General features: G+C 36.7%; 1 protein-coding gene across 3 annotated transcripts; it reads left to right on the forward strand.

The window, feature by feature from the left end:
• The first annotated feature begins 4,232 nt into the window (after positions 1–4,232).
• LOC133711980 (probable RNA-dependent RNA polymerase 5) lies at positions 4,233–15,824 on the forward strand. Of its 3 annotated transcripts, none has more exons than XM_062138051.1 (29): positions 4,233–4,864; positions 5,058–5,189; positions 5,273–5,404; positions 5,492–5,620; positions 5,706–5,834; positions 5,921–5,992; positions 6,121–6,276; positions 6,361–6,483; positions 6,567–6,695; positions 6,771–6,899; positions 6,980–7,120; positions 7,237–7,357; positions 7,464–7,593; positions 8,066–8,140; positions 8,725–8,917; positions 9,723–9,921; positions 10,031–10,118; positions 10,233–10,373; positions 11,469–11,543; positions 11,670–11,741; positions 12,015–12,121; positions 12,345–12,493; positions 12,694–12,919; positions 13,366–13,591; positions 14,023–14,171; positions 14,703–14,865; positions 14,992–15,130; positions 15,229–15,398; positions 15,493–15,824. In XM_062138051.1, exons 1-29 carry the CDS (start codon positions 4,525–4,527, stop codon positions 15,724–15,726), a joined length of 4,269 nt encoding a protein of 1,422 aa, XP_061994035.1. In that variant the 5' UTR covers positions 4,233–4,524; the 3' UTR covers positions 15,727–15,824. The 3 variants fall into 3 exon arrangements, with proteins under 3 accessions (XP_061994035.1, XP_061994044.1, XP_061994052.1); XM_062138060.1 differs by having other exon boundaries at positions 5,781–5,834; XM_062138068.1 differs by lacking the exons at positions 5,706–5,834; positions 5,921–5,992 and having other exon boundaries at positions 4,234–4,864.
• The last annotated feature ends 1,023 nt before the right edge of the window (positions 15,825–16,847 follow it).

Below are 16,847 nucleotides of genomic sequence, written 5' to 3' on the forward strand. Positions count from 1 at the left end.
TCACTGGAAAGTTTGGAGAAAGCACAGGGTTTGCTAAAGCGTGACTTTAGCTTCGTTGGGTTGCGAGGGCGTTACCTTTGCTTCGCTGGTAGTATCGATGGTAGTAGCACTAACAGTCGGCTCTTGGAGAGACTAGGACTGGAAGCACGGTCACCGGGTTTCAACGAGGTTGAAGGTTTGCTCCGGGGAGGTTTTGATAATCGTAGAGATTAGTTGATTTGAGAGTTGTGTCTGATTTGTCCTTGAAACCTGGTATTTATACCTAGGGTTTCGACTGCTCCTTGCCATTGAAGGATTATTGATTGAAGTTTCCTATTCAATCTCCGCTACCTAACTCCCATAAGGGCTCGTTTTCCTTATGGATTTCGGAATGGGTGAAGCTGTAGCCCAATCTCAAGTAGACTTATTTTTGGGCCGCAGGTATCGGCCTGCTAAGCTAAATCCACTAAAGGATCTTGCCAAAATTACTTTTGGGCTCAAACACTTTGATCAATTTTTGAATGGTATATTAACCAGTCAGACAGTAGGCCTCACAACCCCAATACTATTTTCATGCGATTAGACAAGACGATAAAAACTTAGGGATTCTCTGATCTCCACAGCCGACAGCTTTTGCTTGCTTCCTCTCTCTAGAAAAAACCATAAAAATGGCGTGGCTTGCTTCATAGTGTACAACCTATCAATATTAATTTATGAACACGATGGTGAACTTAATTGTGGCGCGGTTACATGTATGAGTAAAAGTTGGGTTGGAAGGTTCTTATTGAACCCTTTAATTGGTGGGTTAAATTAGTTACCTATATAGGTACCTTCAAAATCATCATTTCTTAACTTCTCCAAAAAAGTCTTCTTGCTCCATTTTACTTGGAAGGATACTTTGGATTCAAGAGAGCTCTTACTAGACGATATGAGATGGATCGTAGGTAATGGTTAAAGTATTTATTTATGGTCTTTAATTGAGTTTTACCCTTATTTTTATATATTTTAATTCATGAACAAGATAGAAATTATTTAAATTGATCTTTAACTGATGCTGATTTTATTGATAATTTTACATGGAACACAGATGCTTTTCCTTATATGTCACCTGAGAATATTGTTCAAAAAATTATTGCTATTCTGATTCCTTTAAATAACACGCAGGATGAGTTTGTTTAGGAATCCTCGAGCTCTGGTAAGTTAACTATTAAGAGTGCAACTTAATAGATTTGAGGGACCCAGTTCCATCCAGTGGCCAGCAGATTTGAGGGATTCTTTGGGTTCGTGCATCTGCGGTGCAGTTGATTAGTCTGGCTTTCGCCGTAATGACGGTGCAGGTGCTGAGATACCACTGCATGAGTGTGTGCGTTACTAACCTAACTTCCCGATAAAAAAAAAAAAAAGAGTGCAACTTGGTGTCAAGCTTGGAATATTCCTTCTCATTCTAGAGCCTCCTCATTATCCAAAATTTGGAAGCTAAAGATTCCTCCTATAATAAAGATATTAAGATGGATTCTTATTAGAAATCGTCTTAGAACTCGAGATAAACTTTCTGTTTATACTAATAATATTTCTCCTAACTGTCCCTTCTGTCATTCTCAGGTGGAAACTATTTATCATATTTTTCAAAACTATTCCTTTGCCTCACAAGTTTGGCATCTTACACCTCATTCATTTACTCCTTTAAACTGGCATGGTAGTTTTATAGATTGGCTTCAGCATTTGTTTCAAATATATGATATTTCCCTTGATATCATACCTCATATTTTGTTCAAATATTACTTGGTATATTTGGAATTCTAAGAACAAGTTGGTCTTTCAGCAGCTAGTTTCTTCCCCTCATCAAACCCTTTATGGGGCTGTTTGTTTTGAAACTAGTTACTGTCGAGGCTAATCCTCATGTTCCTAAAAAGAAATTTTCAAAATCCTTTCATATTAAATGACAATTTCTTGATTCCTAAATGGTTAAATTGAACTTTGATGGCTCAGAGAAATGGTGTGGCTTCTACTGATTTTGTGATTAGAAATGAAGATGGTAATCCTTTACTTGTTGCTTCCAAGAAGATTGGTCAGACATGTGTTTTGGTAGCTGAGGCAACTGCTCTTTGTGATGGCCTTAGTTCTGCTCTCCTCAATCATTTTTCTCACACCTGGGTGGAGAGATACTCTAAAGTTCTTATTGATAGTATTCTCAACAGAACTACAACATCTTGGAGAATTAAGCTACTTGTTCGTGATATTAAGCTCTTAGCCAGCCAATTCCAATTTGTTCAATTCATACATATTTTCCGGGAAGCGAATTTTATAGCTGACAAGTTGGCGAGTCTTGGCTGTGATAGAACTCTTCATGCTGTTTGATTTTCTTGTCTCCTTGTTACTATGTCCCCAGTGTTCCACTTGGATCATATAGGTGGAGGCTGTCTCCGTGGTTTTTCATTGTAGTTTTTAATTTTCTTCTATATATAGAAAAAAACTGTACATAATTTTGCTCTACTTGTAGTATTAAGATGGTGACCTTAACTGGGACTCCGTTAAGATAGTAAACTTATTTAGTTATTATTAGAGCAACTCCAACCCTTTTAGTCAACAGTCCCGTTCCCCTGGTCAGCAGCTGACCAGAGATTATTTGCTCAACTACCGTCTGATTTCAATCGGACGGTTGACAGATCTCACCTCTGAAAAATCTAAATACATGTCAACCGTCCGATTTCAATCGGACGGTAGTTGAGCAAATAATCCGATTTGGACAAGTGGTGGGTCCTAGATGGCAGCTACACAAAAGGAGACGCGAGCTCTTATAGGCCAGGTGGAGAAGACTTCAGCTACGTGCTATGCGACAAAATAACAGTCCAAATCTTCACACGCGCTGGAGATGAGCCATAAATGTGGCCAACATTGGGCCCAACTAGTGCAGAAGCCATTGTGGGCTTCCAACGGTCAAAAAACAAGTGGTCGAGATTCACTCTACATTGATTCAAATCAAAATGGAGGGCCTAGATTAATTGGTACAGAAAATAAAAAAATAAATATAAAATTACTTAATTTCTAATCTGACGGTCAGAAAAGTGCAATGGGTAAATATAATAAAGTAACATATTTTTAAAGGGAAATGTTGGAAAAAATAAAAGAAAAATTTCTGAAAAATTAGAAAAATATTTTATTATGACGATATATTATATAAATTAGTTATATATGATATATAAATTCAGGGAGCCCTTCTAATGAGGACCATTAAAATGAGGACTAGTTGATGACTTTTTTGTTAGACTTACTTTTCGATCACATTTTCACAAATCAACCGTTAGATGTTTAGATATTTATGTGTAGATCATTTATGCAATATTTCTATGAAATCAAAAATCGTTAAAGCATTCATATTATGATTTATCAGTTATGAACATGAACATTTTATGTTTGACAGATTTGGTTCGTCCATTGATTTGATCTAGTTCGGTACCTTAACTATTAACAATTTGGAATAAAATTTTCAGAAGTGTTATACTCATACATACATAAACATCTAACGGTTGATTTGCAGTAACGTAATCGAAAAGTGAGTCTCCTAAATCGTTGATTAGAAAGTCCTAAACTAGTTCTCATTTTAGTAGTCCTCATTAGAAGGGCTCCCTATAAACTCATATTGTAGTTAAATGATTGTTTAAAATGATTAAAATTTTGAAATGACTATGGCTTTTGACTAAAGGGGGTTGGAGATTCAAAATTTGAATGAATAGTAATGATAGTAGAGGTGTCAAATTTTAAAATGACTATAGATTATGACTAAGGGGGTTGGAGATGCCCTTACATTTGATTTAGTAACTCTATGACGATTTTAAGGTTACCATATCCAAGTTGGTGGTCTGTTTTTATCACATTTCATCGTTAAATATGGTCACAAACCAAGCCTTCATGCTAACAATGTAACAATGGTGAATTCACTACGCAGAGAAATCAAGGGATAATCCAGCCAGAAGAAGAAGAAAAAGTCAACGACAACGAAAAGAAAGGAAAGAAGTCCAACAGTGAAGTGAGATTCTGAGAACATGCAAAGCAATATTATTATAAAAAAGGGAAAGAATAGAAATGAAGAAAAGAAAAAGAAGTGCAAGCTGCCACTGGTTCAATAATTCTAGTTTCAGTTTAAACAAAGTCTGTCGTGTAGCCACTAAAGTTTTGATTCAACTTGATACTATCTGCATGTTTAAAAGATTCTCATCAATATATTGATGTGATTACACAAAAGAAAAAGATGAGAGCCTTGTCATCAATGGAGGCTTGGGTATAGAAAGCAAGTACTCATTAGGAACACTAATTAATCACTGATCTAGCCTAGTCTAGTAAAAAATCATTGAGTGCCAGTAGGACTCCATTGTCCTTGACTACAATAATTTTTCTTTACTTACAAAGGAACATCTTTCTCTCACTAAAACCATATCTCACTGACACACCACTCCATCAAGTCATACTAACCACCGGGAACCGGCCAAAATTTCGATCAGAATCGAAACTTGGGGGGCCAAAATTCCGGTCAAAAATTGAAACTTGATGATGAAGCAGAGTTGGGATGAGCAAGAAGAGGTGCCGCGTCTACCTCAGAAGGTGGAGGTATTGCTCCGGCAAATCTGTGAGGACAAAAAGCAACCTTGGCCGGACGCTGACGCCATAAGGCAGCTCGCGGCTCAGAGCGAGGAGTCGGCAATGGAGACCCTGAAGAAAATCTCGACCAGCACAAGCATCAGAACCACCCTCGGCCGTTATATAAAGTGGATGATCCGGCAATGTAGCTCTGCTTCTCCGTCGCCGTCCAAAACGGTGCGTTCCGCTCACGTTCAAAGCCCTGATGCTACTTCACTCACTCCTCAGAGACTTCACTTCAGCCCTCCAGGTAATGCAGAAAGCAATTTGAATGTAAAGGTTGGAGCTTTTTGGTGCCTACCATGCGTTTGATGATATGGCTGAGTTAAAGGTTGAAGCTTTTTGTGTGTGTGATGGTGTCATGCTTTCGTTTTCGAAATTTTGATGCATTGCATTGTGGTTTATATGTGTTTTTGTGGTTATGTTAAGAGCTTTTGGTGCAGGTGAGGCAGTTGGTGACGGGTCACCTGTTGTTGGGCAATTACCTTATTGCTCAGGTTCTCCATCGAAAGCCGCGGTGACTTGTTCTTGTCAAAGATTGTCTGCTCATGCACAAGTCGATGAGGGGTCTCGAGGTTCGTCTTTACTTTCACTTTCTCAAGTTTGATTCATTTGGTTGTGTTCTACCACTGTTATAAGAATAGAGCTTTTGGTGCAGGCGAGGCATTTAATCACCTGTCACCTGTTATTGGTCAATCACCTTATTCCTCTGGTTCTCCTTTGAAAGCCGCAGACACTTCTTCTTATCAAAGACTGTCTGCTCCTGTACAACTGGATGAGAGATTTCAAGGTTCGTCATTACTTTTCACTTTCTCAAGTTGATTCATTTTGTTGTGGTCAGCGGTGTTATCTGACTGTGTTAAAGCTTTTGGTGCAGGTGATGCATTTAGTCATCGGTCACCTGTTGGACAACCACCTTATTCCTCTGCTTCTCCATCAAAAGCTGCAGGCACTACTTCTTATCAAAGATTGTCTCCTCCTGTACAACTTGATGATACGTTTCAAGGTTTGTCATATTTCACTTTCTCCAAGTTGATTCCTTTTGTTGTGGTCAGCGCTGTTGTATGACCATGTTAAACCTTGTGGTGCAGGTGAGGCATTTAATCACCGGTCACCTGTTATTGAACAATCACCTTATTCCTCTGGTTCTCCATTGAAAGCTGCAGGCACTTCTTATCAAAGACTGTCTGCTCCTGTCCAACATGATGAGAGGTTTCAAGGTTTGTCACTACTTTCACTTTCTCAAGTTGATTCATTTTGTTGTGGTCAGCGGTGTTATCTGACTGTGTTAAAGCTTTTGGTGCAGGTGATGCATTTAGTCATCCGTCATCTGTTGGACAACCACCTTATTCCTCTGCTTCTCCATCAAAAGCTGCAGGCACTACTTCTTATCAAAGATTGTCTCCTCCTGTACAACTTGATGATACGTTTCAAGGCAGTCTCAAGTTGATTCATTTTGTTGTGGTCACCGCTGTTATATGACCATGTTAAAGCTTTTTGGTGCAGGGGAGGCATTTACTGTTCTAGAGCAACCAGGAAACATCAATAATGGACAATCACCTTATTATTCCTCTGGTTCTCCATTGAAAGTGGCACGCACTTGTTCTTGTCAAAGCCCATCTGCGTTGGTTGCTCCTATACAACTTGATAAGAAGTTTCAAGGTCTGTCATGCTCTCATTTTCTCAGTTTCATGCATTGCTTTGTGGTTAACTGTGTTTTTTGATAATGTTAAAACTTTGGTGCAGGTGACACATTTACTGACAGGTCACTTGTTCGACAATTACCTTGTTCCTGTGGTTCTTCATTAAAAGCCACAGGTTCTTATGAAAGATTGTCTACTCCTATACAAGCTGATGAGCGGTTTCATGGTTCGTCATACTTCACTTTCTCAATTCGATTCATTTCATTTTGGTCAGCTGTGTTTTGTGACTATGTTAAAGCTTTGGTTCAGGTGAGGCATTTAGTGCCCGGTCAGCTGTTGGACAATTACCTTGTTCCTCTGTTTCTCCATTAAAATCCGCAGTCACTTCTTCTTATCAAAGATTGTCTACTCCTGTACAGCTTGATGAGAGGTTTCAAGGTCGGCCATATTTCACACACTATTTGATTCATTTGATTCTGATCAGCTTATGACTATGTTTAAGTTTTGGTGTAGTTGAGGCATTTAATGACCGGGCACCTGTTATTGGACAATCACCTTACTCCTCTGGTTCTCCATTGAAAGCCGCAAGCACTTCTTATCAAAGACTGACTGCTCCTCTACAACTGGATGAGAGGTTTCAAGGTCCATCGTGCTTCCATTTTCTCAGTTTCATGCCTTTTGTTGGGGTGGGCGGTGTTTTATGATGAAGGCTTTTGGTGCAGGTGGGGTATTTGCTGATCAGACACCTGTTCAAGGACAATCACCATATGCCTCTTGTTCTCCATCAAAAGCCTTCTGCATTTCTCCTTATCAGAGAATGTCTGCTGATGTTGTTCCTGTACAACTTCATGAAAGGTTTCAAGGTTCGTCATACTTTCACTTTCTCAGTTTCAAGCATTTCATTGTGGTTGGTAGTTATTATGATTATAATGTTATATTAAAGTCATTGCTGACTCAGTGTGAGTGTGTGCTGCTGCAGGTGAGGGTATCACTAGGTCCTCAGTTATAGACAAACCTGGAGATCATGGAGAAGCACACTTAGTAGCTCTGGGTGAACTAGAATTCCGTAAACAATTTCTGATTTTAAGTTATGCTGGAGGGTAAGGAACATTTTTTCCCTTTGTGTTTTCCTTTGCTTATTTGGCAGCTAGTCTTGGTTAAATTGTTTACCTGCTTTTGGGTGGTCATTTTGCTTTTATTTGTTAGAATGAAGTTGAGAGATCTTATAGCAGCAGAGGACATTAGGGATTGGAAATATTTGCCAATGGTAACGTTTGAGAGCAAAATTTGGGAGTATCTAGGTCGAAAATGCATCAGCCTTGAAGACCGTCGATTGGTAATATAGATTCTCTGATTCTTGCTCAACTGTTGTTATTGATTACCCTAATCTGTATACATCTCTTGTGCAAGAATATTGTTATTTAGGTATACGCAGCCATTATGAATTCTTTCAAGAAGATGTAAAAACTATTAACATCATATACAAGTGCATTGGATATAAGTACATTGGAAAGCCATTGGCTATGTCCTTGCATCAAACTGATCATTTGAGCCATTGCTCAGCTAATTTTTAACTAACCATTTAGTTTTAAGATGCAAATCTTATTGATTAGTTTTAAACTTTAATCAGTTACTTCAGAGGTTAAAATATTAATTGTTACCTTCATAATCTACCCCATAGATGCTAGCTTCTTTCTCTTTCGATTTTAAGGAATCATTGTTAAGTTCTTTAATAAAAGCACAAGCCTACCTTCGTATCCATTATAATATCTGCCTGATGACCTTTTTATATTTTTGATGTTTTGTAGAATTTTGATTGGGATTCTGGACGCACACACGTCTATTATTGTTACGTCAACGTGGATGGGAGTTACATATTTAAGGTTTATCCGTTTACCTCTCTGTTATAAGTTTAATGCTTGTGTTTACATGTTTGCACATGCATACACAAGAGGAGCAGAAGTTGATAACTTACTAAGAGATGCAGTAATTGTAGATATTATATCATGAAATGTGCTATCAGTAAGACGATTGATATACTGAAGGAATCAGGTGGGATCCAGGTATTCCATTAGATATTGTGGAGGTTTCAAGTTCGAATCTTACCCATAAAGTAAACTCTTCACGAATGGCATTATTCATTTTGATACATGTAAGAGGTGAATTTAATAGTGGCAAACTGGAACTTGCTTGTTGTAATTCCCATTCTATCTAAGGTAAAAGATCCCTCTGGCCATGTGTAATTACCATCTGCAGTTCTTTTGTGGAAGTTGATATATTTGTAGTACTTGTTTATGTCTTAAGCAGCTCAGCAACATAGGGCACTTGATAGTATAAAACGAGCAATTTCCACTGAATTCTATGCATTCATTTCCTTTTCAGTAATAATTTCATGGTGCTGTCACCATTCTTGACTGCTTGCAGATGTTTTAATGTTTTATAACTGTTTTCTTGACCTTTAATCCAGGGCCCATATTTATATAAAATAAGAAGAACGCTCCTACAGAAAAAATTAGGAGATGACAATGTTTTAATGGTGAAGTTTGCCAAAGAAGAGGTGCAGAGAGGTCAAAGTATTGCTTGCCATCATAATTATTCTATGTATATGAAGGTTGCAAGAGAAGGGATTCTTGTTGGTCTGCGGCGATATCGTTTCTTTGGTATGTTTTTAATGCCTTCACATGGTGAATTTGAACTTCCAGTTTTTGAGATGTTTTACTTCCCCCACCACTTTTGAGATATTCTCTTCTGTATCATTTTTTTATTATTTACATAAAATATATTTACCTCATATGAAATAATAGATCATTTGAGGTCCTTCGTGCACATTTCTTTAGTTGAGATTCTGAATATTTTGATTTCACAGGTTAGGTCCTTTGGAATCACTGGTTCATAGCTTGGGTATAGGTTGTGGGGTTTTGGCTAAACACTAAGCATTAAAGGCACTACACCTTAAACTAGTCATACCTGATAGGGAAAGGAGCAGAAATGTCTTAAATAGGCATGAACCTTAAAGCCAGCAAATAAAAAGGATAACTCGCTATTTTCAAAGAACTGAATCTGTGAAAATAAACGATTCAAGATTTTAATACAAAAAATTGTAATGGAGGACGTAAGCCATATTTTCCTATGAAACAATGTTTGATATAACACATGTTTGGATAAACAAATAACTGATTGTTATATCATAACAGTTTATTCTTTCCATGTCATGTCGTGTATGTGTCTGCACCGGTCTATAATAGCAATCAGCCATAATATCAATCTTAAGGGTTTTAAGGAGTTTCTCTCCATACTTCTATGCCCAAAACACTTTTCATATATTCAAATTTTCAGACCATTTTTCCTTGGTGAAGTTTTTAAATCTATATTTCAATCCTTGAACTTGTTGTGTTCTTAGTATTGAATTGTAGAGAATCCTATCAGCATTGATTATCATCTTTCTGTCTTATGGTTATGAATCAGTGTTCAAAGATGGTGGTAATGAGGAGAAGAAAAAAAACCCAACTTCATCACCTGTGAAGTGTTACTTTGTTCGAGTGGCCTCTGATGCAGCCATAGACAAAGGTGTCAGTTATATATTATCTAACAGAACGATGTATGAAGCCAGATGTCTTTTCATGCATGCACATACTCTGGCTAGTATCGATAACTACATGATTAGGTATGTAACTTTTGTAGCACGAACATTTATTTCCAAATGCTGTTTAGAAGCTTTTTTTTTTTTTTTTTTCCTTTATGATTCTAAAGTACCATCCTTGTTGGGGATCCAGGTTCTCACTCATTTTGTCCAAGACAACGAGCTTAAACGTAGATTGGTCAGTTGTCAAGGTTGAAATCATCGGTGAAGAATACTGTCTCGTATGATCCTTAACTGTATTTCGTGAACTCTCTTACCTTTCCTTTTCTTCGGTTCGCTTTTCAATCTTAAATGCAGTTTATTCTTAATCTATTTTCCTTTCTTGTGAACTGCAGGATGAATCTGGTAATCGTATCCATAGAGATGAAAAACCACTTATACATACAGATGGAACTGGATTCATATCTGAGGATTTGGCTTTAATTTGTCCAAAGATAGAAGCCAAAGGACAAAGTATAAGTGATGAACACATGAAGGTTTGTAATTCTAAGTTTTAGTTAGTTTTTATGTTTGTTTTAACTAATAACTATATTTACTAAGACCATAGTTTAATTATCTTCAACATTCGTGGCATCTGACTTGTCAAGATGGATGTTTTAAAATGACTGCTTGCAAACGAGTCAATCCTGAGTTTGTAGGATTATATTTGATATTAGAAGGTTAATACTTCTATTTTGGGTTTTGAACACTGCATATTAGAAATAGGGCTAAATACTAGTTAGTACCCTGTGGTTTAGGTCCAAAATCAATTCAGTCCCTAGACTTCTAATTTCATCAAAAACACCCCTGCACTTTCAATTTTGATCTAATAGGTCCAATTCGTTAATATTCTGTTATGGGTTCAAGTTATAGTTGGATTATTTGTTGAAAAACTATTTATTTTTAATAGTAGGACTCACTCCTAAATTGACTATGCAGACCACCTCGACACCACATCATAAAACATAGGCCATATATGAGCCACATTAACAAGTTAAATAACTCAATTGTCGGAAAACTAACAATTTGGACCTATTAGATCAAAATTGAAAGTGCAGGGGTGTTTTTGATGAAATTAGAAGTTCAGGGACTGAATTGATTTTGGACCTAAACCACAGGGTAGTAATTTGTATTTAGCCCTTAGAAATATAAAAATGGGTCAGGGAAAGATCGGTTGCTATAATACTTCTTTTGATATTGCTTCTGGGACCCAATGTTATTGATACTACATATGTATTTTAATAAAAATCAAGCAGAAATGTTACTGTATGGATCTGCTGTCACACAGCCAAAAACTTGTTATGCAAGACAAAGTCATATAATGTGCAAGTCATGTTATGCCCTATACGTATTACTTTTTGCTTTAGGCAATTAAATTTTCTCTTCCCTGCTTCATAGTTTCCTGCAATTGACTGGATATTTTGTTTTTTTCTCTCTTCTCTCTGTCTCTGGTTAACTCCAGTCTGAATATAATGCTTACAGCTTCATGTTGTCTTCTTATCTTCTGTAAAGATGCAAATGTCTTCTACTCTTCTCTCTGCATAGCTTATCTTATGATTTATGATTTGCTTATCTTATGATTTATGATTTAGGGACTTCCTGATCCTGATGAACTTGAGGATAATGATATGGGAAAGAAAAGGCCAGTTCTTAGAACTGAAGAACCGGTATGCAAATTTAGAACTGTTGTTGTTGTTCTCTTTTCATGACTTGTTGAGCTTCACGAGTTCATTTATTGGCTTGCAATATATTCTCATATCCTTTTTTCTTTTGTTTTCACTCTCCTCTTGTAGCCTTTGCTCACACAGTGCCGACTTTTTCACAATGGCAGTGCTTCTAAAGGAACGTTTCTTGTCAATAAAAAGGTATGGAACCTGTCATTTTCTTTTGAAACGACTTTACCTGGTGGAGGTAACGCTCCACGTACCGTTTCTCCTTTTAACCTTTTCTTTTAATAATTTATTTAGATTGTGGTTTCATTGCTAAAGTAAATACAGTAATACTATCTATCAGAGTAGGCTTGATGACAATGCAAAACTTAGGGAATATTTCTTAGTTCAGACTACTAGTCGCTTCTTCATTCTCTTCTTTTAGCATTAATTGTACACCATTTTCAACTTTTGTATCAAAATTTGCAGCTCCATCCGAACACAATCCAGATTCGACCATCTATGCTCAAAGTTAAGACAGATCCAACGATTTCCAATAATCAAACAATCAACTCATTGGAAATAGTTGGCACAAGGTATATCAGGATTTAATCCTTATCTTTGCATAACTCATTGCTTTTGCTCCATGCAGTTGTTATGAAATAGTTAGTCATTAGCATATGTTGGATACATTTTCAAAATTACGTTACATATTTCACTTGTTGAACAATGAAGTGTTTACAACCTTATATATTTAACAAGATAAGAATAGGAGAGAATTTTATACATCAACAGAAACTTATATTTTTCTTTTTCCAGTACTCCTCCTAGGAATACGCACTTATCGAGGATTTTAATTGCACTTCTAATGCATGGAGGGGTACCGGAAGAATTTTTCATGCAGATACTTAACCAAGCTTTGGAAGATGCTCATGGTGTTTTCTGCAAGATACGTGCAGCACTCAAAGGTGGTGATCTTATAGTACTTAGAAGTTAGAGCTGATAGATTTCCATCACTTTTTTTTTCCCTTATGTTTTGGATTGCTTGGGGTCAAATTGACAGACAATTTCTTTCTTTGATATCTATTCTCAGTTAAACATTCTAGCAATTTCCTACTGTTCCTTTTCACTTACTATTTTTTTTATTTATTTCCATCATTTCTTTCAGTTGCTGAGAAGTATGGTGAGATTGATGACAATTTCTTGGGGAAATTAATGATCTCATTTGGAATACCTCTAGAAGAATCATACTTGCGGTATCGTCTCTCAGTCCTAATGAAAGAGGAAAACAACAGTCTTAGAAAAGGGAAACTTTATATTCCTGATTCCTATAATTTGATGGGGACAGCTGATCCAACAGGGACTTTAAAAAAGGATGAAGTCTGTGTTATCCTGTATGTAACATTTTCTGGCTCCCTTCCCTGTTATATGAATTATGAAACCCATTCCAGAATTCGAGACCATATCTGATATCTATTATGATGCTATAGCTAGATAAAATTGAGATATTCCTTTGGTTATACTTCACATATGTATTTTAATGAATAGCTCTACATTAGCTCTGTGTGTGAGTGTTTTTTTTTTCTTGATCAGAACAAATAACGGTTTCTTGAGTTACATGTAGTATGATAGAAGAAATAAGTTATTTTGATTATCCATGTGATGAGACCTATTCTTACAGATGTAGAGTTATCAAATTGTATTTGAAGCAATCTTTTATTGTAATATTTTCTATGTTGTGTTTTTGCTTTATTGGTTGTAGGTCAGTTTTCATCATCATAGTGTCAACAACATTTTTTTTCTCTTATACTGTGAGGGGCTCTGTTTTGGTCTGATGTAGGAAGGATGGACAACTGTCGGGGAAGGTACTAGTCTACAGATATCCGGGTTTACACTTCGGGGATATTCATGTTCTAAAGGCGACCTATGTGAAGGAGTTAGAATCTTTTGTTGGAAATGCCAAATACGGTATATTCTTCTCTTGCAAAGGTCCACGTTCCATTGCTGATGAAATGGGTGGTGGAGATTTTGATGGTGATCTATACTGGGTCTCAAGAAACCCTCAGGTTGGCATTAACATGAAGCATAATTGGTTTTTTAAAAGCTCAACATGCATAGATACTTCAGAAATGCTTAGCCAATCTATGAAATTGCAAATTTTGTTCTTCATACCTCTTAACTATCATCTGTTTTCTTTTACACCATATTTCATAAGTGTTCTTATGTACTATCCATTTCATGCTAGGAAAGTAAAAAAGTATTTGATAGATTGGGTCATTGGAAAAGCCCATACTACTGTCTGAATTTTATTGACGTTAATTTGAGTGGTTTGCATAGCACCTATGTGGTTTTCATACTCTTTTCTATATTCTTTTCCTACGTCATGATGTGGTATGACACTGAAAAGAACTTTGTTCTTATCATTATTTTCATTATTATTTGATGTTATCCCATTTTTGTTTGTATATTTGACACATAATATTGGGTATTACTTCAGCTATTGGAGTGGTACAAACCAAGTGAACCTTGGATTGAAGCTTCAATATCAACCCAAAAAGTTCCCAGTAGGAGTCCATCTGACTATTCGCCTGAAGATCTAGAAGATGTTCTGTTTAGATCATTCTTGACAACTAGGTTTGAACCAAGGTATGCAGCTGACTGTATTTATAATCATTTGGGTTGTATTACCTTGACATTCTAGTTTTCATTAGGTTCCTACAGTGGAGAGGCTTATTATTTGCTGAATATTACTACTTTGTAGTCTAAATAAAACCTTATGATATTGCTTTGAGTGGGATGTGATGAAGCATTGTTCATATTGGAAAAGAGGAACTTCAAACAATGATTTTCTTATTAACTCCTAACTGCGGGCGACCATGTAAGTTGTTAAACCTCAACTTGACAAGGTTGCTGATATAAATTGTTATCACTAAGCCCTTAAATCAGGCCAAACTAAAAAAAAAAAAAATTAGTTTACAATTACAACATATGACAAATCAAATTGAATGGTGTACATTGTGCTTGATATTGTGTTGGATTGTGGATCTCTCTCTCTCTTGTCGTTACTGAGAGTCTCTGGCTATAGTTCACTGTTTCTTCTGGTTGCAAATTTGTCTTACAAATGTGAATCCATTATGAGTTATGATTTGATTCACAAAACAATTTCTGCTGTTTCAGTTTCGCTATGAGTGAGGCAGCTGATAATTGGCTAGCCTGGATGGATCGTTTCTTGACTTTAGGAGAGAGTGACATTGACGAAAAGAATAATGTGAAGGATAAGATACTGCAACTAATTAACTTATACTACACGGCTCTAGATGCACCGAAGAAAGGTGTAAAGGTCAGCTATCTTTAAGTTCAAGAATTGGAAATGGAAATTAATAGCTAGGTTCTAATTATTTAGTCTTCCATGTGCTTTGGAGTGATTTGCTCTGAGTTGAAACTAGGTTTACCTTCTATGTAACAGGTTGTAGTTCCAAAAGAATTGAAGGTCCCATGTTTCCCCCATTACATGGGAAAGAACAATTCTTACCCTTCAACTTCCGTTTTGGGATTAATTTGTAACAGGGTGGATGAGCATCAAACAGAAGACCATTCTCTCAAAGGTGATACACCTAATAGTTGAGTTGGTTGTCAAAGTTCTTGTCCATTAAAAGATGCAGAGAGTTTTAACATGCCGATCTTCCTCCATATCTGTATGCAGAAGTCGAGAAACTTCCTGCTTTTGATGTTAATGAAGTCCCTGATGCCTGCTTGGACAAATGGGAGGAACTACACCGACAGTACAGGAGTGAGATGGCCTCTGCTATGGACGATGCTGATAAACAGAGCAAAAATCAGTCTGCCGATGTGGTCATAAGGAAATATAAAAAGGCAAATCTTTGACATTTCTACATTCTATGCTTCTTAATTATGAAAAGATTGTAGTTTGCTTCTGTTTTGCTAACTGCCTTACCTTCATCTGTAGATTCTTTACGAGGCTAATGACTTTGAGGAGAGTAGAAGGCCGATCGATGAGATATATAACGAGGCACAAGCTATATATCATGTGTGTTATGACCATGCGAGGAGGATAGGAGGTGTGAAGGCGTGTTCCTTTGCGTGGAAAGTTGCAGGTAAAGCTCTGTGCCAGCTTCACGCCAAGAACACGAATGAAAGGTGTTGTACGATAGTATCCTCTGTTTTGAAGGAGATTTTGTAATTACTACTGTCATTTCCTTTGATTATGGTCGAGGAATGTGTTATACGGTGTAACATTTTATGTATATATGTAAAGGTCTTCGCAGGCTTCCGCATTGATGGTGATCAACTCGTAAGAAAACACTAGTGTTGAAACCAAAATGATTTCTTAATGAATTTACTAAAAAGGACCAAACTGGATTTTAATCCATAAACGAAGTACGGATTTTTTAAATGAATTTACTTTTTTTTTTTTTTTTGAAAAATTATTATAAAAAAAATTTATGAGAGGATTTCAGTATTCTGTAAATTGGAACACATTTAAAAATCTTACTTTACTAATGGTTAATCAACAAACATGACACTTTGAACAAATATGAGATTCTGCATGGTTTAGCACGTTAAGAGGTGTCATGGGGGCATTTGCTTCAAGGGCATGAGACCCGCCCGCTTGTCCTCCAAGTAAGCTATATGTATCAAAGAACGCGCTTGGGCAAACAAACTAACACCAACACTAGGTATTAACTGGTCATTAACACCTGTGGATATTCCATAACGCTCTTTTGGGTCTGAATATGCTTATGAGTTTTGAGGCCGAACTAAAACAAAAAAAAGCTCGAATTTCTTCATTGTTTTTTTTTTGGTAAAGAGTATTTGAACGGGGGAGGCATCATGGATCATCCGAGACTTTTTTTTTTTTTTGTAGCAACAAAGAATGCATTTAGTTGCTGATAATTCCACATAACCACACAATAGGCTAACAATAAGTATATAGTATCTCCGAACTCCCAACAAGATGTAAATACGAGAGATCAAGCAAAATATCTAAATATCCTTGATATCCAAACAAAAACACACATAATACGAGAGATCCGTTCGCATTGCTTAAACAAGTAAACCACGGCTGCTACTGTCCTTTGATCACACATATGACTTGGTGTGGCTGTGTGGGACACCAGGTGCTGGAAATGCTTCACAACACTCATGTATCTTTGGTTAAAATGTGGTCAGGAGAAAAGACCGGATGGTTATATCTACCGGCAATAACCGCATTTGCATAGCCGTTGAACAAAGTATCTTTTAGTCATTTTAGCTCGTGACACAATCGACGAATCACTTCCTTTCTGTCCAGCTGTGCCAAAT

Source organism: Rosa rugosa, chromosome 1, assembly GCF_958449725.1.
Source record: "Rosa rugosa chromosome 1, drRosRugo1.1, whole genome shotgun sequence".
NCBI lineage: Eukaryota > Viridiplantae > Streptophyta > Magnoliopsida > Rosales > Rosaceae > Rosa > Rosa rugosa.